We start from the raw sequence: 22,897 nt of genomic DNA on the forward strand, positions 1-22,897 counted from the left end.
TGCCATCAAGTCTGAGATGGTCTCTCTCTTTGTCACCTCAGTTACCACAAGGGGTGTCAGATTTAGTTTCTTACAAAGCACAAGCGCTGCTTTACCACTTGTCAAGGAAAACCCTCCAGGACGTGAAATATTAAAGAATCTCTCCTACTTTCTGAGAAGTTTGGCTTAAAATGCTGGTCTTTTTATGAACTCCGAGAATAGGCTTCTGAACCTGAGATGGTAGATAATGTTAGATACTAGATAGGTTTAACAGTAACAAAGTTGGAAGGGACCTTGGAGGTCATCTAGTCCAAACCCCTGCTCACACAGGAAACCTGCAGTAGGGATTCGAACCACCAAACTGCCAACCCTTCTGATTGACAAGCTCAGTGTTTTAGCCATTGAGCCACCTAGTCAGGCAGATACTATCAATGCTAGATAAATGTTACACAGCAGTACAAGGAGAGACTGTTGACATGATTCCGAAAAGTTGATTGCATCCTTACATCGGCACCTCTGTCTCCTTCTTCACCTTTCTTACCAGGTTCACCCTAAAAAAAAAAAAAAAGCAGACAGAAATTGGTATCAAACTAACAACTGTCTTTCCGGTAATAAAGAGGGATAGAACCATGCTATGAGCTATGATTCAAGATCTCGGTCTCCTTCCACATTCCCCAATGTTGTCTCTTCCTGAAGCGCTTTCATTAGCTGTTCCTCCAACGTTGGCTGGAGAAAGCTACTCTTATCTTTTCCAAGGAAGCCTTTAAGTAGCTTAGTTAATGCTTATTGGTTGTTAAATAAGACAGGGGTTACAAACTTCATGGGTAGAGCCATGAAACCAAGCAAGCCGTAATAGGGCTTTGCCAATAACATTTAGGAGGCTCCCTCTAGAGCCAACAGTGGTTGCGGTCAGATGCTCCAGCACAGGTACACCTGGCTTATTGAAACACCACTCCAGGGACAAGTGTGGGATCTGAAATCCATTAACAATACGCATCGGCTTTGATCTCTTCCTGAAATACGCTATCCATTAGTGGTGTACTTTAAAATTATCTCCTGGCCCACCCAAGAAGCAGCTCTCCACAAACAAAAGCACTGGATTAAAAACAGAGGGCTGGCTCAAGTAACAGGACGTTTCAGAAGAAACTTGGCTCCGATGACTGTCCTTGAAAAACTCCGAGTGCGAAGGACGGAAAGAGATTTCGCCAGTGACAAAAGAAAGAGGCAGAAAGTTAATATACGGGGAGAGGTTATTTTTTAAAAAAATGGAAGAATCCACTTTTACATGGTTTTTCTATGTTGTTTCTCTAATCTAAAGTCCTCTGGATGTATTTAAGCTGGAAATCCCAAAATTCCAGCCACTACAAGTAAAAGTGATAGGGGGAAAAATAGGTATAAATAGATTTTTTTTTCCCTTTTTCGTGCCTTCAAATCAGCGTTGATTAAAGTAGTCCTTGACCAGTGGTGGGATTCAGCCAGTTTGCACCATTTCAGGAGAACCAATTGTTAACTGTCTGAACAGTTTGGCAAACTGGTTGTTGGAAGAAATCATTAGGGCAGAGAACCGGTTGTTAAATTACTTGAATCCCACCACTGTCCTTGACTTACGACTGGTTGCTTAGCAACCATTTGAAGTTACAACAGACCCCTCAAAAGATACTTATGACCCCGATTCAAAGTTTCAACAGTGGTGGCATAAGTGTGCAGAGGAGCTGGATAAAGGAGCGGATTTGGCCAACTGTACTGGCCAGAGATGGCTGGCAGGTTCGTGGCAGTCAGGAATATCATGCCCAGGAACGGGTGGTGCAAGAGGCTGTGAGGGCTTGCTGATCAGTGAGAGTGGCACATTTCCTCTCTCCCTGCCCATCCTGGGAGAAGAAGGCAATATAAGAGACCCAGCCAGTATTGAGGTATTGGAGACTGTGATAGAACTGGAAAGCAAAAGAGAGGACTGAGAACAAATCATACAGGAGACTGAGATGACGACTGATTTGGAGTGAAGAAATCAGCTGGAAAGGAAAAGGAAAGAACAGAGGGGACAGAGTGGAAGAAAAGTGGATGAGATGTGGCAAACAAAATAATGTGACAGAAAGTAAAACGGGATTAGAGAACTAGAGGACTAGTGTGCGAGAACTAATGTGGAACAATGAAGACTATCCGGTGATCCAGAAAGTGAATGATGGGTCAGCAGAGAATCCTGACAAGTGGTCAAAGGACAGTGAGGGGATGATGGGGATTTAGATTAGTGGCCCAGGGAGGATGCCATTTTGGAGGCCATTTTGGAGGCCAAGACTAGACCATTGGCCTGAGGCTGCAAGCAGTCATTAAATACAAGCCACATAGTCTAAATAGGAGACTTTGGGCAATTGTTATTGGTCCTTCAAGAGCATCTTGATAATGATGAGGATGGGACTGAATGGAGCCACAGAGGAACAGGTGTTACACAACCTGTGCATAATCAATTAACATCAAAAAAATGCTAGCCTGGATGAGATAGGAAAGAGATTAGCACACCTAACCTGGGAGAACCTAAGAGATGGCTGGGACTCCTGGTGCCCCAGTTAATATGAATAGTGAGTGAATAAAGTCACAGGATATTTTAAAAATAATGGGTGGAATGAGAGTGAAGAGATGAGATGCTTCTGCTTCTGGGACCAGAAGAGTGCTGACACCAAAGGATTGGCAGAGTGGTTACACACCAGATGGATAGAGTGGGAATGGAAAGATGTGTGAATGGAAGAAAGATGAATGTGAGCTGGGAGGGGAGGATGGCTTTTGGGACTCCTGCAGCTAATAGTGAAAACAAGGAAGAACTAAGAGGAGATAGTGTGGAGGGTGAATGTTGAAGTAATAATGGGTTGGAGATAAGAACTGAGCAGACTATTAGAAGAGAATAGTAGCAGGCAATTTGATACGCATCTCTCTCCCAGCTCAGCATCCTCAGCCCAGGGCCTAAGTGGCCGAATTGTGGCTTCCCTCAACATCAAGATATTGCCAGTTCTATGTAGAAGAATAACGGTCATGTTTATGACATGTATTACCAAGATTTGGCTGGAAAAAGAGGCAATGTACTCCTCCCTGAAACCTACCCACTGAGTGTTTGTGAAGTGAGGAAGCAAAGACTGCCTGGGACAAATTGGTTGTGAATAAGGGTCATGCTATAGAGCAGGTGTGTCAAATTCTAGGCCTGTGGGCCAGATATGGCCCGCAGGGTGCTTAGATCTTGCCCACAGGGCTGCCCTGGAAACAGCGAAAGACTGGCCTGCAGTACCTCTGCCAGTGAAAACAGAGCTCTGTTTTTGGTTGTGATGGTCTCCTGCAGCCCTCTGCCAGCGAAAATGAAGCGGCCTCCCCGAGCTCCGTTTTTGCTGGCAAAGAGCTGCAGGAGGCTGTCGCGGCCAAAAACAGAGCCTCCATGAGAGACATTGAGCTGGCCATGCCCATCCCGCACCCCGCACCCCCCCCCCGAGGTCAAACACAATCCTGATGTGGCCCTCAATGATATTGACTTCGACACCCTTGCTATAGAGGGTGCTAGCCTGTTTCTGATCTTGTGCAGTGGGACAAATGAAAGATCCTGTTTATGTTCATCTTGTTGTGTGGCCCAGTCCCTATTTGATCCCCTGGAGCTTATTGCAGGGGTCTCCAAACTTGGCAAATTTAAGGCTTGTGGACTTCAACTCTCAGAGTTCCTCAGCCTGCATTTTGGGAGTTGAAGTCCACAGGCCTTAAAGTTGCCACGTTTGGAGATCCCTGGTTTATTGGAAGGTTGGTTATGGTGTCGTCTCAGCTGGAGGGGGCTGTAGAACCTCAATCTTTATGCCTTGGGTGAAATTAAGCTGAAAACATAAACGGACACACATAAATAAATCACTTACAGGAAAACCCTTAATGCCTCTTTCACCAGTCTGCCCCGCTGGCCCCTGTCAGAAGTAAAATCAATTAATGGGAAAGTCCAGCTGCTAGGTTAGTAGCTAAAGCAATTTGTTTGTTTGTTTACATGAGAAGAGGATAGATCAGTGAAGGGATAGATGAGCATCAGGATGTAGAATCGAAAATCTTTCGAACAACATTAAATGAAACTGATTAAATGTAGTGTTTTGATACGAGATAGCCGAGATACCTTTTAGAAAAAGAAATAACTAAGGTTTTGGGAACAAATTCTGTGATCCTTTTGCTTATTTGTATTATTGTTCTTGTTATGTTTTTTTTAAACTGTGAGTTACCATACCTCAGGGTAGGTTTTTTTTTTTTTAATTTCTTTTTGTCACAACAGTATATACAAACAAATGTTATAGATAAAACAGCATATCTTGAAGAAAGAAATATATCCCAACTGCTGGAGAGATGGAGAGAATTTTGGAAAAGTTATCTAATATGGACAAGAAATTGGATGAAATAAGAGCAGAAATTGTGACTATCCAAAAGGATTTAAAGGATACTCAACAAGTTTCAGCAGAAAACAAGCAGAAAGTGGAAGGTTTGGAGGGTGAGATGCGGGCAGTGCAGAAAAGAGAGGAGACGACAGGCAATGCTGTGCTTGGACTACAGATGGATAAAATGTCTTATTTCCTTAGGTTTCAAAATTTGGAAGAAGTGGACCAAGAAGACTTGAGAGATGTTGTGACTAAATTGTTGGGAGAATTTCTTGGGAGAGGTGTTGATTTCATGAATTGGGATGTGGATCGAGTTTATAGAGTTAATTCGCAATATGCACGCATGCAGTTCCCAGAGAGGTTCATGTCAAATTTGTGAGAAGAGAGACGAGAGATGAAATTCTTAGAAAACATAGGAGTGGGGCACTGATTTACAGGGGCAGGGAGATAGCCATTCTGAGGCAGATTCCCAGACAGGTACGTGAAAAAAGAAAGAAATATTATTTTTTGTCAAGCAAATTGTACCAGAAGGAGTGGGCTTCAGATGGCTGATGCCAGAGGGATTGATGATTTTCCGGGAGGGCATTACGAAAAAATCAGTACAATTGCGGAGGCTACGGCCTATGTGGAGGAACACAAAGCCTCCTGGAATCAGATGACCCAGGAATTGAAGAAGGGAGGTTATAGATCATGGGCGGAGCGGCTGCCGCTGTTGCGGCCCTGGAGTTGGGTCAGGCTGAACCCAGAGTTCTGAGATCCAAAACTAGGAAGTGATAAAGATATTTGGGATTGTGTTGGTTTTCCTTATTCTCTTTTGAACGATATTCTGTTTATTCTTGACCCTTCTTTATTACGTATTTAAAATTTGTAAACTTAGCTACTTCGTGTTACCTGCTTGCCATATGGCTGTTGTATGTGTTAAAAAATTTGAGTAAAATTCTTATTTTAGATAAGAAAAATGAAAATTTACCATACCTGATATGTATTTGTATAAACCTTTTTTTTGACTAATAAAAACTTTTTGAATAAAAAAAAAAAAAAGAAAGAAATATATATATAACAATAGGACAGGAACGGTAGGCACTTTTGTGCTCTTATGCACGCCCCTTATAGCCCTCTTAGGAATGGGGTGAGGTCAATAGTAGACAGTTTTTGGTTGAAGATTTTGGGATTTTGAGTAGAGACTATGGAGTCAGGTAATGAGTTCCAAGCATTAACAACTCTGTTACAGAAGTCATATTTTCTGCAATCGAGTTTGAAGCGGTTGACATTTAGCTTGAATCTATTTTTTGCTCTTGTAATATTGCGATTGAAGCTGAAGTAGTCTTTTATAGGAAGGATATTGCAATAGATGATTTTGTGTGTTAAACACAGGTAATGTCGAAGTCGACGGAGTTGTAAGTTTTCTAATCCCAGGATTTCAAGTCTGTTAGTATAAGGTATTTTGTTTTTTTCAGAGGAGTGAAGAACTCTTCTAGTGAAATATTTCTGGACTCATTCTATTGTATTTATGTCAGAGATGTGGTATGGGTTCCAGACGGATGAGCTGTATTCAAGAATAGGTCTGGCAAATGTTTTGTATGCTCTAGTTAGTAGTGTAGAGTTTTTTGAAAAGAAGCTGTGTAAAATTAGGTTTACAACTCTTAGAGCCTTTTTTGCTATGTAGTTGCAGTGGGCTTTGGCATTAAGGTCATTTGATATGAGAACTCCAAGATCTTTGACAGGGTGGGGGTCGTCAGTTAGGTAATGTCCATGAAGTTTGTACTTGATGTTAGGGTTCTTTTTTCCAATATGTAATACTGAGCATTTGCTGGTTGAGATTTGGAGTTGCCAAGTTTTAGACCAATCAGAAATTAAGTCGAGGTCTTGTTGAAGGGTCGAAGTATTATTAGTGATATTAAATAGTTTGACATCATCAGCAAAGAGAACACAATAACTTGAGATGAGGTCACAGAGATCATTTCTATATAGTATGAAGAGTGTTGGTCCAAGAACACTACCTTGGGGAACGCCACTTTTGACAGGAACAGGATTTGACATAGCGTTGCCAATTTTGACCACTTGTTGTCTGTTTGACAGGAAGGCATTTATCCAATTGTGAAGAGGTCCCGAAATGCCGTAGGATTTTAGTTTGAGGAGTAGTTTATCATGTACTACTGAATCAAAAGCTTTGCAGAAGTCTATGTAGATTGCATCTATTGTTTTTCCTTGATCAAGTTTTCAATAAAAACTTCAAATGGTTAGCAAAAATCCTAAATTTACAAGTGAGCATTAAAATCCAATGAAAATTAAAAGTCTGCTCAAAATATGTGTTTATAAGGCTTTTTTAAAATGCCAGCAAAGTTGATTTCAAGATCTGAAGAGGCAACGCAATTCAGACGCTAAGGGAACTATAGAGATGGCTCAATTCCTAGTGATCCTTGGAAAAATGTTATTTTTATTAGTTTTTTATCTCAGCATTTTAACATTTTTTTTACGTAAAATTCAAGATGGCAAATAAAATATTCCTGCCTTCTATTTTCCCCATAAGAACATTGTGAAGTGGATTGGGCTGAGAGAGAGTGACTGGCCCAGTCACCCAGCTTGCTTTCATGCCTAAGGGAGAATTTTATTTATTTTTTATTTTATTTATTTATTTTGTCAAACACAATATATATAAGTATAAGCATGAAATAACCACACAAATTGAATACAACCAAAGGGAACATTAGGACAGGAATGGTAGGCACGCTGGTACTCTTATGCATGCCTCTTACGGACCTCTTAGGAATGGGGTGAGGTCAACAGTAGACAGTCTTTGGTTAAAGTTTTGGGGATTTTGGGATGAGACCATGGAGTCAGGTAGTGCATTCCAGGCATTAACAACTCTGTTACTGAAGTCATATTTTCTACAATCAAGATTGGAGCGGTTCACTTTAAGTTTAAATCAGTGGTAGTCAACCTGGTCCCTACCGCCCACTAGTGGGCGTTCCAGCTTTCATGGTGGGCAGTAGGGGTTTTGCCCGATACTGAAGCACTTTCCTTTTTAAAAAAATTTAATTGACTTTTTAAAAAAATTTTATAGCATTATTTAAAAACATTTTTATTAGGTTTTCATAAAATTCCCTGTGACAATTTAAATTTCTGAAAATATACTATTTGTATCGCCCACACATAAGTTTAATTCACGTTACGTAAGTGAAACTCAATGGCGCTATAGTGCGACCGCAAACAAAAGAGCCTCTGTGGAACCGGTGGGCGGTTAGAACATTTTACTAATTAACAGATATACAAAAGTGGGCGATAGGTATAAAAAGGTTGACTACCCCTGGTTTAAATCATGGTCTCCTGGTTTCCAAACCAGCGCCCTAAGCACGAAAATTGGTGTAGTAGAATGTACAGTACTTGGTCCTTGGGCCTAATGTAGATTGGTTTTAATATACATTGTATTTTGTTCTGAAATGTATGGGGATCAATACATTCCAATGTCATTGGCTGTTTTTCCACATTCACCAATGGAAGAAGAACATAATTTCTTCTGTTTGGAATCTTCTTTTGAGCATCCCCCGATTGGTAAACAAATTTTCTTAATTTCCTTTCACAAGAGCTTATGAAAGTTCTGAAGCTACTTCCTTTTGGGTCAATCAGGAGAGATCTACCAAACTGAAGAATAGAATAGTAAAGGAGAATAGTGTAAAGGCCCACCTACTTGGAGAACAGCTTTTTTCCACATAAATTAGCCTGAAGCGCCATTTTTCATCTAAGGCCCTTCTCCTGATATCATAATCGTCTCAGATATACCAAACTATATCTGCCATTAAGCGTATTATAGGACCAAATTATATTTGACAGTAAATATACCACCATGTTTTCTTAAGACTGTGCTATAATCCAGCTTCAAAGAGGAAATGGTGATTTGGTATGCATGGAAGTATTTGCCTCATACCAGTTGGTAAGTCCTTACAGAAGTTTACTTTTTTCCTGGGCTTTTGCTACACCAGTGTTGTTGCATTTGATTTAATGTGGTGCCAATAAGTACAGTGTACACTTCGGTGTATGGGTGGACAGTTTATGCCTGATTGCTTCTTCCCCTCTGAATCTGAATTGATGCTTTGCCTCAGTATTTAATACTCTTTTAAAAATTTCAGTTTAGCTGTTGAATACAGATAGTCCTTGAGTTATCATCGGTTGCTTAGCAACCATTCAAAGTTCTGACATGGGGGTACTTACACCAGGTTTCAAAGTTCCAACGGTCACCCCCCATGCAGTCACATGACTGCACTTTGAGAGCTTGGCAACTGGGTTACATTTACTACCATTTGCATTATCCCATGTTCACGTGACCACATTTTATGATGGTCTGACTAAAAACCAGCATTTACTTTCAGTTTTCAGCAAAACCAGCTCATAGAAAGCCACGAGTTTGCCCTGGTGGTACAGTGGTTAAGTGCAAACTCTGTCCACAGCCTGGAGTTCAGTCCTGACGGGGTTCAAGGTTGACTCAGCCTTCCATTCTTCCAAGGTCAGTAAAATGAGGAGTCAGATTGTTGGGGGCAGTATGCAAATAATGCTTTTACACTGTACTTTACGATCTGTTTCTGCTGCTCCCCTCTGGGAGGATGTTTGGAAGTATTTCTAGCAGGACTACCAGATTCTGTAACAGCTTTGTTCCCTATGCCATCCGTTTGGTAAACTCGAAAGATTTGTTTTTCTCTCCATGTACATGTATACATCTGAACTAGACTGTGCTGTTTTGTGTGTCATATAATATATATGAGTATGTGTATTCTTTTGTATTCATTTATTTAGTCATGTTTATGTAGTGCCTATTGGAGGTAGTCCCTTTGAGAACTATATGCAACAAAATTTCATTTTAATGTATGCCGATTAGTGTACATTCAAAGTGACAATAAAGTTATTCTAAGTCTAAACAGTTCAGAGACTACTGTAAAGAGCTATGGGGTGGTATATAAGCCTAAAATTCTATTTTGACTGCTATGAGTTCACTTAACAACCAATGCAAAAAAGCTCATAAAATTGGGTCAGCCATATGGCTGACCCGATTTACGTCTGTCACGTCTTACGACAGTGATGGGCAGGGTCCATTACGGTTATAACTCGAGGACTATCTGCAGGCAGGGGAATTAAGAGCTCCTGATGTCACAAATGACAGTTTCCCTTGCACTACAGATAACAACGATGAGATTGAGTTGAGATGTGAGTTGAGGTGTTGACATTGTATAGTTACCAAATAGCAAGCAGTATGCAACCCTATGATGTATGCTAACTCTGTGTGAAATTAGTCAGCCCGATATCACAATTGCATCATGTAACATGAAGGTTCCTATAGGAAACATCTTTGATGGCAGCAAGACTTCCTCCTCACTCTTTTAATTAAAAGATGGAAAGCTAGCTCTTTGCAAGTTCAACAATAGCCTCCAATTTAATCCTTATGTCTATAAATATTTCTGGGCTTCATATGAGCCTCAGTTGAATTTTTAGGAAATGGAAACAAAGAAGAAATACAGGCTTGTGATTCATTCAAGGGTAAATCTAGTTGCCCATATCTTTTAACAGGTCAGTTGGAATAGAATTTTGAAGAAAGGGTAGAACATTGTTTTTCAACATTAGAAACTTTCAGACCTGTGGACTTCAATTCCCAAAATTCCTCAGCCAGCCATGTCTGCTGGGGAATCCTAGGAGTTGAAATCCACACATCTTAAAGTTGCCAAGATTAAGAAACAATGGTGTAGATCAGGGGTCTACAAAGCTGGCTGAGGAACTCTGGGAGTTGAAGTCCACAAGTCTTAAAAGAGCCAAGTTTGCAGACCCCTGATGTAGATGAAGGAACTTTTAAGTGAGCAAGCCAGCCAAACAATCCCTATGTGAGCATGCCTAAAATAATGCTTCCAAAATTCCAATAATGTCCATTGACATAAATATTGCCCCAAAGGTCATAATGCATATTTTTAATGCATAAAAGGGATCTGCTGAAACGCACCGCTGATCTGGCGTAAATCTAAAAATTGGCTTACCCTTTCGCCCCGATCACCTTTTGGGCCCTTCAGCCCAGGCTGTCCAGGAGAACCAGGAGTGCCCTGATGGAAAGCAAAGACAGTAGTACTGTGTGTGGTCAACCTGGGCTGTTTTAAGATACGTGGACTTCAACTCCCAGAATTCCCTAGCCTGAATGAATTCTGGGAGCTGAAGTCCATACATCTTAAAAACAGCCCAGACTGAGAAATGCTGCCTTAAAAGTTATATTGCTTATGAAAAACTGTAAACTCTGATGGTTCCTTCAGCAATAATTATGTCCTATGTTTTATACTCATCAATAGCCACTGGTTAAATTCACTACTATAATATAAACAATACAAGACATTTTTGTAATATCACAGATAATATCACTCTGTCATATTAATACATAGTGCTGGATCTTTTTATAGGTAGAAAATGCTGCCTTTTGCAAAATCACACACTTATCTTGCCTGGGTTTTACCATGCCTTGCCTGCAACCATCATTGCACCTACCTATGACATCTATGTTACAAATGCTGGGTTTACACAGTATGTGGTGCTTTTCTCTAGCCTATCTTTAAGCCAAATAACTAGCAATACTTCAGCATTGCTGAAACAGTTCAGGTAGTCCTCAACTTAAAACTATTTGTTCAGTGAGTGAAATTACAGGTAGTCCTTGACTTACAACATTTCATTTAGCCGCTGTTCAAAGTTACAACAGCACTGAAAAACAGTTATGATCTTTGCAGCATCCCCATCATCATGTGATCAAAATTCAGATGCTTGGCAACTGGTTCATATTTATGACTGCTGCCATGTCCTGGGGGTCATGTGATCACCTTTCGCAACGTTCTGACAAACAAAGTCAGTGGGTTAGCCAATGGATTTGCTTAACAACCGGGTTGCTAACTTATCAATTGCAGTGATTCACTTAACAACTGAGGCTGTAGGAAAGGTTGTAAAATGGGGCAAAACTCACTAAACAAATTTCTCGCTTAACAACAGAAAATGTTGGCTCAATTGTGGTCGTAAGTCGAGAACTACCTGTACAATGATGCTGAATGAAAGGACAAATGTCCTGTAGTCTTAAGTTACAGTCATTGCAGCACTCCTGCAATCTTGTGATGAAAATCCATCCACTTAGCAACCCCACCTGCCCTTACGACTGACCATAGGGACATTGCAACTGCCCCCACCCGGCAATCTTTCCCCCACATCCTCCCTTGAAGGACCCCTGAGAGGCCTTGGGTCTCCTCCCTGTCCCAGCACACCTTGCTCCATTGACTTCCTTTGAAGGTTGCCTTTCCAAAAGAGAAAGTCAATGCGATGTGTGACAGACGCTGCCTCGTGCCATTCCAGAAGCAGCTGCTAGAAGCAGCTGTAATTCTCACTTACAATCTCTCAGAAAGACATAATTTTCCAAATCACTCCATTTGGAAAATTACGCTCTTCTGAGATTGCCCTAACGATGCCCATTTTCAGAATGGCACGAGGTGGCCTCTGTAGGAAGGCCACACATTGCACATTGGCTGAGTGCTCTTTCGGAAAGGTTGGCCGCAACGGACTCAGTGGTGGTCGTAGGTTGAGTACTACCTGTAACTATATGCGTTGTACCAGAGACTAATGACTCCTAAATTGTACATAATTTAAAATGTTAACCTATCACATGTCTGGTACAGAAAGGCAGAATCAGGGAGATCAACCCATTACAACCATGCCTCTTTAAAAAGAAAAGAAAAATGAATAGTAATTTTTGTTAAGCTTAGTAAAACAAAAATCACTTTAATTTGACTTGAAAAGGCTCCACAGGTGGGTGAAAATGGTTTGCCTACCTGTACTCCAGGTGCTCCCATTGGCCCTGGTGCTCCCTTGGGGCCTGAAGATCCAGGTGGACCTGGTGAAAAAATGTATTCATGTATTTTAAGGATTTGCACATTACTTAACGCACATCTGTATTCTGATGCAATATTAAGTTGCAAGATTCCAGGCTTTCTTTAAGCCAACGATATCCTGATATGGTTGGATTACAAATTCTGTGATTCCCAACTGCTCTGAGTGTCTTAAATGATTTAATTAACCTCTTTTGTCTAATATATTTGAAGGCACCACTCTGAAGAAAACTCTAGAGCATCATCTAGGGTTCATCTATCTGTTCCTTTTTGTTGGAGGAGAAATGCAGAGGATCCCAAAGAGTGGTCTTTGGGTCTCACTAAAATGAAACTCAAATACTTTGGCCACCTAATGAGAAGGAAGGACTCACTGGAGAAGAGCCTAATGCTGGTAAAGATTGAGGGCAAAAGAAGAATGGGACGACAGAGAATGAGGTGGCTGGATGGAGTCACTGAAGCAGTCGGCGTGAGCTTAAATGGACTCCAGAGGATGGTAGAGGACAGGAAGGCCTGGAAGGATGTTGTCCATGGGGTCGCGATGGGTCAGACACGACTAACAAAAAAAAAAGTATAGGGAAAAGATAGACAATGATCTTGATGTGCTATCTTTCTATTATAAGGATGTGTTTTGCCATTGTTGGTGTTTCCTTTCAGCTTCCACCACAGAGTCATTAGAAACTTTAAATTCCACACACCACTTCCGGAATATCCATTGATGGCTCATATGCAGGACTGGAGAAATTCAAATGTTGGACTACCGAAGAGAATTTGTTGCTTGTTTGCAACTAGAATAAGGATAGAAAGAGGCTTTCTTTGATAGGCTATTCCTATCCATCAAAGAACTGGATTTTGATGGTCAGAATTTTAGTTTAATATTCCAATCCTATTTCTCACTTGATATTTACATTTAATAACATTTGGCATTCCATATCGTTTGAGCCGTCGAGAGCAAATAGGATTTAGAGCCTGACATGCAAAGACTGGAAGCTTGTAACAATACGGAGATACCATACAATGGTATTTCCCATTTAAAGACCAGACCCTGCTCTCATCTAAGTGGCATTTGGCAATTTCACTCTAGAAAACCCATTTATGGCTGATGTGTGGGACTGGAAAAATTTAAATGATGGATAACCAACTCTCAAACTTTTAATTTCTCTCTTATGCAAAAAAATAATAATAATAAGTAAACCAACCTGAAAAGTCTATTTATTTCTGCCATTCTGCAACAAGTTTTGGCAAGGTGTAATAGAGCAGGCAGATTCATTGTACTTTATTATTAAATCAGCCTGAATAAAAACAAGCAGTGATACAGTAAGGACCTCTGAATTAGATAGGGTTAAGAAGGTTTACTGGAAAATCTAAAGGTATTACAGGGGCTAGGGGTAGTATTAAACCTGAACAAAAGTTTACACCTCCAATTTGTTTTGATCTATGCCTGGAAAGCAGCAGGAAACTGCTTGTGATTTCTTTGCAAATTTTCTACTGAAATTTGAGTGGTTTAGGTTGCCTGCACACCTTCCTTGCTTTTAGGAAGCAGCGCCAAGAACTGAAACTTAAGTGTTTCTGCAAGCAAAGCAGGTGCTCTTTCCTTGAACTGGTGACAGATCTAGACTCCACCTACATAACTTGCCAGGCATAATTTTGGATCCAGCTTCCAAATCTCTGCCCTAGAGAATTCGTGTGACTCCAGACAGGCTAGAACTTCCCGCCGTCTCTTTCCTAACAAGCGTTGAGTTCTTCCTGGCATGCAGCAAGCTCACTGCTTGGCAGGAGGAGAAGACTCATTTGGACTGATCTGCTTGTTAATGCTGCATGTTAAGAGATTGCCTTCAAATGGCTTCACCCTACCTGAAAAAAAAAAGGGGGGGAGTGATATAATTTCTTCCAGACGCCGACTATTAATTACACTTGCCGATCTTTGGGGAGGAGGGAGGGACGGCGTGGGCTCCTTCCAAACTTAGCCTTAATTGTTTCAGTTGAAACCCCCAAGAGCTCCAGACAGCTCACCAGGGCAATTGAATCTGCCTCCATAATTAATGCAGCCCTCATATATCAAAGTCTGGGCTGAAATGAGCTGAAGGCTCAATGCAGGAATGTGGTAATAAGAGAAAGGACGTCTTGTCAACCTGATGGGAGGTCACTTTTGAGCGCCTCTGCCATAGACAAATCACTTAAGACCATTTCTTTTCTTTTCTTTTTAAAAAAAAACCAAAAAAGCAGAAAGAAAGAAATGAAAATTACAGTTAAAAGTACAGGCCGGTCTAATGGAAGGAAGAGCTTTTTAACTATCGTGATTTCATTCCTGATTGTTGGGTGGACTGAAAAGATTCATACTGGTGAACATGGATGCCATATTATTTATTCCTTGAATAAAGCTGATTTTAGGTTTTCATAGGATTCCCACCTCAAAATGTTTTAACACCAGCATGCCTACTGTCCCTGTCCTAATGTTTTCTTTTATTCATACCTTTTACATGTGTTTATAATTATGTTTACACTTGTATCTGTCATAAAATACACACTTGACGAAAATAAATAAATAAATAATAAATAAATAAATAGCATAAATAAACCCACATAAAGCAAAGCTCTTTGTGAGGGGGGCCTCAATCATTGTTAGGAATTTAAAGGGATCCTAAAATTGAAATGTTTGAAAACTACTGCTGGGTGTGTGGAAAGCTAGCAGATTAATAAATCTGAAAAGTTGTTAAAAATGCTTCATAGTCTCAGTTTTATTCTTGGTGATGGTGACAGTTGTCAACCTTTTAAGGCAGACCAGGTCAGGAAACCAACAAGTTTGATTGGAACTCAAGACAGGCTATAGAAATGGTATCTTACAAAGCTGTGTTTTCCCTTCCTTTCATCTTATAGGTAAGGCACAGTCAACTTGAATTTTTTTCTAATCCTTTCTTCATTTCCTGGGCTTAAAATGTATTTTATTTTTAACTGCTGCTGCATACTTTCTTCAAGATCATCTCTGTGGCTCTCCCCAATGGTGAGCACAGCACCACTTATGGTATGAACAGTTCTTGGCCAAAGTTTCGATTCACTTTGATTCTCTAAACCAGAATTTGTCAATCTCGGCATTTTTGAGATGTGTGGACTCCAACTCCCAGAATCCCCCCAGCCCCTTAAACACTCAAAGAGCCACAAAGGTCCTAACTGGAAGCCTCCCCCCCGCCCCCGTTCAATTCTGGAGCCAACTAGAAGTCCAGTTCCCCCACCATAGTGTCTCCTCCTAGTGCAGCATCCTTTTTTCTCTACCTGTCCTAACTGAAAGCCCTATCAATTGTGGAGCTGACCGGAAAACCCGCCCCTTGCCATAGAGTCTCTTCCTGATGCTCCGTGCTTTTCCTCCCCATAACCAGAAGCTCCTCTCAAAATTGTGGCGGCGACAGGGAGCTGCAGCAGAGGGATGAAAGAGCCACATGTGTCATGTCCCACTCCTCCGCTGACGGCCGGGTCAGGGAAATCCGAATCAGGTGTGCCTCTGCAGCTCTGCCAAAGTCCTAGCAAAGTCCTCAGGGCAGGCAGGAGACCAGAAAGTGACTTCAGCAAGATATGTTTAGACTTTGCCTGACTCAGAGAATGCCAGAAAGCAGATCCTTTATATAGGCCATGGGGTGTGGCTCCATGACTCAGCACTTATCCAGGCCTGCCCCTCCCTTCCTTCTGTTGCCTCCGCCTATCAAGTCTTCTGACGCGAGGGTCACTCCAGTCGGCAGCTGTTGGTAATAGACCTCCCTCAGGCTCACATGCTGTGGAGGAGGGGGAGGGGTCTAGTTGCTCCGTTTGCCTGGGCATGGAGCCAGAGCTGGGGGCTGGAGGTATTTCTTCCTCTTCAGCCTGTCTGGGCATGGAGCCAGGGCTGGGGCCGGGAGGCATACTAGAACATTCCTCCATGTTCGGAAGCAGATAAGAAGACCCCGGCTGAGGTGAGATTGGACGAGACACAACAACATGTGGCTCCAGAGCCACGGGTTGCTGACCCCTGCTCCAGCCACACATCTTAAAGTTGCTGAGTTAGGAATTGAAGTCCATACATCTTAAAGTTGCTGAGGTTGACACGCACTGCTCTAAATAAACGTGTACTATTTTGTCTGTAACAGAGACCCTAGATTGGTGGGGGGGTATATCTGGATTTTTGAGAACACCTGTGGAACTCATACGGTTTCTGAGATGGGGAGGCTTTATAGTTGCCATTGGGCAGAAAATTAGTTACAGTTGACCCATTTACCAACAGGAGACTTCAGAGTCCCTTAGCTCCCACTTCTCTACTAGGATGGATGTTTCCTGTCTCTTCTTAACTTTGCCTCTTTGTGAAACAAAGCTCCAAGTTGCAGCTGTCATATTCTTATCATCCAAGAACACTTATGCAGTCTTGCTGAGTCCCAGAAACATTCTTGAAAACAAAGATGGTTGTTCAAGCTGCCACTTTGTTTGCTTCCCATTTAATTTTTCCAAATGGAATACAGATGGAAAAATCAAGGGTTGGGTGTTAAAAAAATAAAATAAAAATTAAGCGTGTCAAGCGAACAGGTTCTAAGAAGTGATTATCTTGGAGCCTCTCAAACACAGTGATTGCTTTATTCCTCTGTTTCTATCAATCCATCTCTCTCTTACCTGGCAGCCCTATGGGTCCTGGTGCCCCACGAGGTCCTGGCAAACCAGCCAATATAGTGTCAATGACAGTAGATGCTAACTGTGGCTCTCCATCTGTATTAGCAAGAAAAAGAGGCGAGACGTCATTGCACTTGTTAAATTATGAAAATGCGTGTTGCTGTATTTTGTGCCATCTGGTGATTTCCCTTGCAGACAAATAGAAAGACAGAGCTGGACAGTCCTTCAGTTCCATTCGATTTCGGTCCACGTTTTATAGTACAATACAAGATGCAGCCACAGACAGAATCCTGACTGTTTGCTGTCTAGCCTCCAAGGAGAGGTAGCCCTTGTATGTCTTCAGACAGTTATTTGCATTGTCGATCATCTCTTACCATTAGAGTAAGAATTTCTCCTATCAGTTGAGCCAAAATCTGTTCCCTTGTAATTTGCCTTTAATTGCTTCTAGCCCTGCCCTCTGGTGAAACAAAAAACAAGTCTGAACAATACTGGAATAATTACTAGCATGCTTCTTTTCCCATTTTTTTCCATTCGTTCACTGTCCTGCAAATTCACTCCCATCTTCATTCTGCTCTTTCTGAATTGTGGCTTAAAAAGAACACCCAAAGTTCATTTCCAAAATTAGTCCAGGTAGACAATAGTCCCTTTGACCCATTGCAGCTTTTTCTCCAACTTTTTGTTATGGATCTGCTGGCATCCGTTAATAAAAAATTTCAAAACAGTGATTTTTCCTCTGCAATCCTATGTGATGGTACCAAAGTTTTGTTTTAATGCAGTGTCCAAGTAATATACTCCACAACTCCCATGTTTTACCATAATATTGAACTGACTTACGCTTTTGTACTACTATCATGTAACTATCATGAGTCCTGAGTCCTTCGGGAGAAGGGCGGTATAAAAATTTAAATAATAAATAAATAAATAAATAAATAAATACTATCATGTACTATCATGTAACATGATAGTACTTTTGTACTATCATGTTAAGACTGCTGGCTTCTACAGCACTTTATGAAAGTGTAAAACGGGCCCATTTTTAAAAATAAATAAACAAAAAGAACCTTACTGTTGGAGGGTGTTCCAATTTTTATTTTAATATAGGTAGTCCTTGTTTAATGATTTAGCAACTGTTTGAAGTTAAGACAGGCTCATCCCCAGAACTATTTATAACCCATTTTCAAAGTTCTGATAACTGCACACACACCTCTAGTCACATGGCTGTATTTTGGGTGGTTGGCAAGTGGCTTGCATTTACAGCCATTTGCAGGATTTTGTGGTCACATGACTGCATTTTTTAGCAGATTTTGCTGATTTTCTATTTCCAGCAAAAACCAGCCACTTTGGGGAAAATGGGCTGGCCGGGGGAAAAAAAGTTGTAAAATTAGGTGCATGCAGTGATCTTACAACCATAACTTATGACCATAATTCTGGGCTCAATTACCTCCTCTCCTTTCCATAATGAAATCGTCAATAGTGTTGGAAAAAGAACATCGGAGAGAGATAAGCTAAAGTCAACTGCAGAAAATAAAATAATGAAATGGGTATGTGAAGAGAAGCAGGGATATAGATCGCAGATCAAAGAAAAGAATTTACAGGGCCTGAAGTGCAAAGTAAAACAAAGGTCTGGGCCATGAGATGTATACTGAGATGGTCAGACTATATACCAGGGGTTTCAAACTTGATTTCATTGAGGCAGGGGTGAAATCTACTTACCTTCCCTACCGGTTCGGAAATGTGCGCTCTGCACGTGTGTGATTTTGGACCCCCTGCGCATGCGCAGAGGATAAAAAATAGGTTACTTCCTGGTTTTAACCAATGACGTCCAGGTGGGTGGGCGGAGCCTTGCGCTGCCACCACTATTGGTTCTCCGAACCACCCACCGCCATCGCTACCGGTTTGGCCAAACCGGTCCGAACCGGTAGCATTTCACCCCTGCATTGAGGGCCACATCAGGGCTGTGTTTGACCTTCGAGGGGCCAGGGGTGTGTGGCCAGTTTGACGTCACTTGTGTCGAGGGCGCCTGTGGTGGCCTGAGCACTCTGCTAGTGAAAACAGGCTCCCAAGTTCCATTTCAGCTGCGACTGCCTCCTACAACCCACTGGCAGTGAAAACAAAGCTTGGGAGTGCCGCCCGCGGCCCTTGCGAGCTCCATTTTCTACTGCAGTGGCCTCCTTCAACCCTGTGCCAGTGAAGACAGAGCTCGGGAGTGCCGCATGCAGCTGTCCCGAGCTGCATTTTTTCTGGCAGAGGCACTGCGGACTGGTCCTTTGCTGTTTCCAAGGGCAGCCTCGCGGGCCAGATTTAAACACCGCATGGGCCAGATCCAGCACCTGGGCCTTGAGTTTGACACCCCTGCCATATACAGTCCAACAATTCCTAGATTCAACTTTCCCAACTTGGTGTCCCTTCAGATGTATTGGAACAACTCCCACCATTCTCCCAGCCTTTGGGCACACTGACTTAAACCAGGAGTCAACAGCATCTTCAAAAAGCACACAGTATTGTGCTTCTCCTAATTTTAAAAATTGAAAATTCCAAACTCTCACAAGACCTCGTATTTGAATAGAGACTTCTCAAGATTTGGTATATCAGGTGAAAGTGGATACTGCAGCATTATTATTGTCATCACCACGATCATTACATCATGGTCCTTGACTACCACCTAGTGGCCCTGCAGCTGCTGAAAAAAACCAACTTTTTCTTCCTGCTCCTAAGTAATAAAAAGAAGAACGTACCAATACTGATGGGAACGTACCAATTTCAACATTTTATTTATTGAGGATTATGAAGAAGAATAGAAGAGATCAACAAGTGCAAATAAAAAGAATACCAGAAAGTATTGAAGCCAAGTTAAAGAGCAAGTTAAACTATTTGAGTTATTAAAAATAACATTTTCCCTTTTGTTTTTTCCCAACAACAAAAAGAAGCAGTGATTTAAGCCAAAGAACTATAAAATTCTGTAAAGGGATGTGGTTTGAACTGACTTAAGGTTGGTACCCTTCCAGTTACAAGTGTCATCAAAAAGCTGCCCAGGATAGCTTAAAAGTCCTTTTTGCTAGACTGGCCTTCTCATACAGAATGCCCTGGAACTCTCTGACAGTAGAAACTTTTCACCACGATGACTCAGAATGACGGGAGATATGGCCTCAATACACCCGGAGCTCTCCTGATGAAAGGAGAAAGCAAAAACCACCTTCATGCAGAAAACCTCTGAAAAACAGAGATTGGTCCAGGGTTAGGAAGTTAGAAAAACTGCTGGTGGTTTTTTTGATGGTTGGAGAAGATAGGATAGGATAGGATAGGATAGGATAGGATAGGATAGGATAGGATAGGATAGGATAGGATAGGATAGGATAGGATAGGATAGGACAGGACAGGACATGACAGGACAGGACAGGACAGGACAGAATAGAATATTAGAGTTGGAAGGGATCTTGGAGGTCATCTAGTCTAACCCCCTGCCCAGGCAGGAAACCCTACACCACTTCAGACAAATGGTTATCCAATCTCTTCTTAAAAACTTCCAGTGTTGGAGCATTCAGAACATATACAAGCAAGTTGGTCCACTTATTAATTGTTCTGTCAGGAAATTTCTCCTTAGTTCTAAGTTGCTTCTCTCCTTGATTAGTTTCCACCCATTGCTTCTTGTCCTGCCCTCAGGTGCTTTGGAGAATAGCTTCACTCCCTCTTGTTTGTGGCAGCCCCTGAGATATTGGAACACTATCATGTCTCCCCTAGTCCTTCTTTTCATTAAACTAGACATACCCGGTTCCTGCAACTGTTCTTCATATGTTTTAGCCTCCAGTCCCCTAATCATCTTTGCTGTTCTTCTCTGCACTCTTTCAAGAGTCTTGAGATTCTTGAGACTATCATGGACAGCCAAGAAAACAAACTAATGAATCAGGAATTCTCATCTGAGGCACAAATGACAGACTCAAATTATCATCCTTCAGATACCTTATGCAAATATCTATTCCCTTGAGAAGTCCACAATGATGGGAAAAGTGGAAGAGACAACCAACAGCAAAATGTTAAGATTCAATTAAAGTGGCAATGGATGCCCCATTGGAAGATCTACAACCTTGGCAAAGCTGGCTGGAGAATTCTGGGAGTTGAAGTCCTCCAGGTTTAAAGTTGCCAAGATTGGAAACCCCTGATCTAGAAGACTAGGATAGGAACATCATGGGGGGGGGGGGAATCTATCCGTGTGGCTGCTAAGAACCAACACTAACTTGATAATAAAAATCAAAACACACAATCAGAATCACCAGCGGTTTGCCACTAGCAGTAGCCTTTTCATCATTACCTAGGTTCTGCTCCCCTCTGCTGTTAGTAATCCAGAGCAGCAGCTTAATGTTTTGCAACAGGTTCTTTAAAGCATATTGCGTCCCAAAAGTTGGTTTCACCTCTCTGAGAAGAGTTAATCTGGAAATCGATGAAGGTGACAGCTAAGAACTAACTATGCAGACAAAAGGCCATGAAGCCGAAGTGGCCAAGCAAATCTAGTGAGAAACCCACAAGCAGCAGGACCCAAAGCTATAAATTAAATACATCTGAAATACTTGAAAGGATCTGGCGATGAGGATCTCTTCTCTAAACTGTTCCAAAATACAGTTCACAGAATAATTAATTTAATTTGCAGGGGATTTCCAGTCAAATATGAAACTTCCTTACACTAAGGGCAGCTTGAAACCAGAAGCAATTACCCAGAGAGATGGTAGGTTATATTTGAGGATTTGTGTTATTTTTTTTTTTTTAAGAAGATGTTGAACATCTTTCTGGGAGTTTTAATTTTGAATCCAGCAATAAGGAGGAGGTTGGATCTGACTGCCCAAGTATCCGCCTCCTAGGATTCTATCAAATCTGGAACTTCCATTTAGGGTCAGGGGTATCCAAACTTGGCAACTTTAAGACTGTGGACTTCAATTCCCAGAATACCTCAGCCAGCAAAGCTGGCTGAGGAATTCTGGGAGTTGAAGTCCATAAAGCTTAAAGTTGTCAAGTTTGGACATCCCTGATTTAGGTAATGCAACTGTTTCCATGAATCAACAATGTGAACGCCGGTCTTAGTCTTTCAACACTTCCGTACTCTGATGTTAGAGCTGCCTTCAATATTCAAACAAAAATAAAAAGGATAGATTAAATTGAATAAATAAAATCGGTTAAATAAACGTGAATAAATACACGAGTATGTAGAAAGCAATTTGTCTAATAATCCCTGTTCAGAATTGCTTATGCAAAGTTTCATGGATATATTCAGGACTGGCCAAAATATTAGGCAAACTCAAGCAGTGTCCACCACACTAGACAGATAAGATAAGAAATCAACTTCACAGGAAGGTTAAAGTTACCTTTATTGAGATTGGCTATAGTAAACGAATCATAGGGGTCTGATTGTGCTGGGTCTTCTCCTCCACCTTATGGTTCAATGAATCGTGCCCCTTTTGCTTAGGCCCATGATGGCGAACCTATGGCATGCGTGCCAAAGGTGGCACATGGAGCCATATCTATGGGCACGCGAGCGTTGTCCTAGCTCAGCTCCAGCGTGCATACGCTCGCCAGCCAGCTGATTTTTGGGCCTTCCGGGCCCACCGGAAGTTGGGAAACAGACCGTTTCCGGCCTCCGGAGGGTCTCTGGGGGGGGTGGGGGAGGCCATTTTCATCCTCTTCAGGCTCCAAGAAAGCCTCTGGAGCCTGGGGAGGGTGAAAAACGTGCCTACCTGATCCACCGTTAACCTTTTTGCCATCGCATCCCAAAAGCTGGAGAAGTGCGGCGGGGTGTCACGCGCACATGTGTGGGAGGGAGGGGCGTGGGGGGCATTGAATTATGGGTGTGGGCACGTGCATGCACAACTTCCCCGCGCTCCCCCTTCTTTTGGCACGTGACAACAAAAAGGTTAGCCATCACTGGCCTAGACAATAGAACCTGCATATCTCGACCAAGGCCATCTTCCTTAGCCTCTACTCTCAAGAGGTAGACAGGGACAGACAGTGATTTAGGGCAAGTTCTATCTTCCTAATCTGCAGCCAATA

At 41.8% G+C, this 22,897-nt stretch overlaps 1 protein-coding gene across 5 annotated transcripts in view; it reads right to left on the minus strand.

Moving 5' to 3' along the window:
* The window catches only part of COL26A1 (collagen type XXVI alpha 1 chain), a 211,133-nt gene that overhangs the window by 13,338 nt on the left and 174,898 nt on the right, over nucleotides 1-22,897 (minus strand). For 4 of the 5 annotated variants that reach the window (XM_058164388.1, XM_058164389.1, XM_058164386.1 and 1 more), the window contains exons 8-12: nucleotides 16,868-16,960; nucleotides 12,185-12,246; nucleotides 10,370-10,432; nucleotides 3,858-3,902; nucleotides 486-530 (exon numbers count right to left, since the gene is read on the minus strand). In XM_058164388.1, the coding sequence (XP_058020371.1) occupies nucleotides 486-530; nucleotides 3,858-3,902; nucleotides 10,370-10,432; nucleotides 12,185-12,246; nucleotides 16,868-16,960 (308 nt within the window). The remainder of the gene's footprint in view (nucleotides 1-485; nucleotides 531-3,857; nucleotides 3,903-10,369; nucleotides 10,433-12,184; nucleotides 12,247-16,867; nucleotides 16,961-22,897) is intronic. The other variant, XM_058164390.1, reaches the window with a different exon arrangement.

The sequence above is a fragment of the Ahaetulla prasina genome, chromosome 1, assembly GCF_028640845.1.
Source record: "Ahaetulla prasina isolate Xishuangbanna chromosome 1, ASM2864084v1, whole genome shotgun sequence".
Lineage (NCBI taxonomy): Eukaryota > Metazoa > Chordata > Lepidosauria > Squamata > Colubridae > Ahaetulla > Ahaetulla prasina.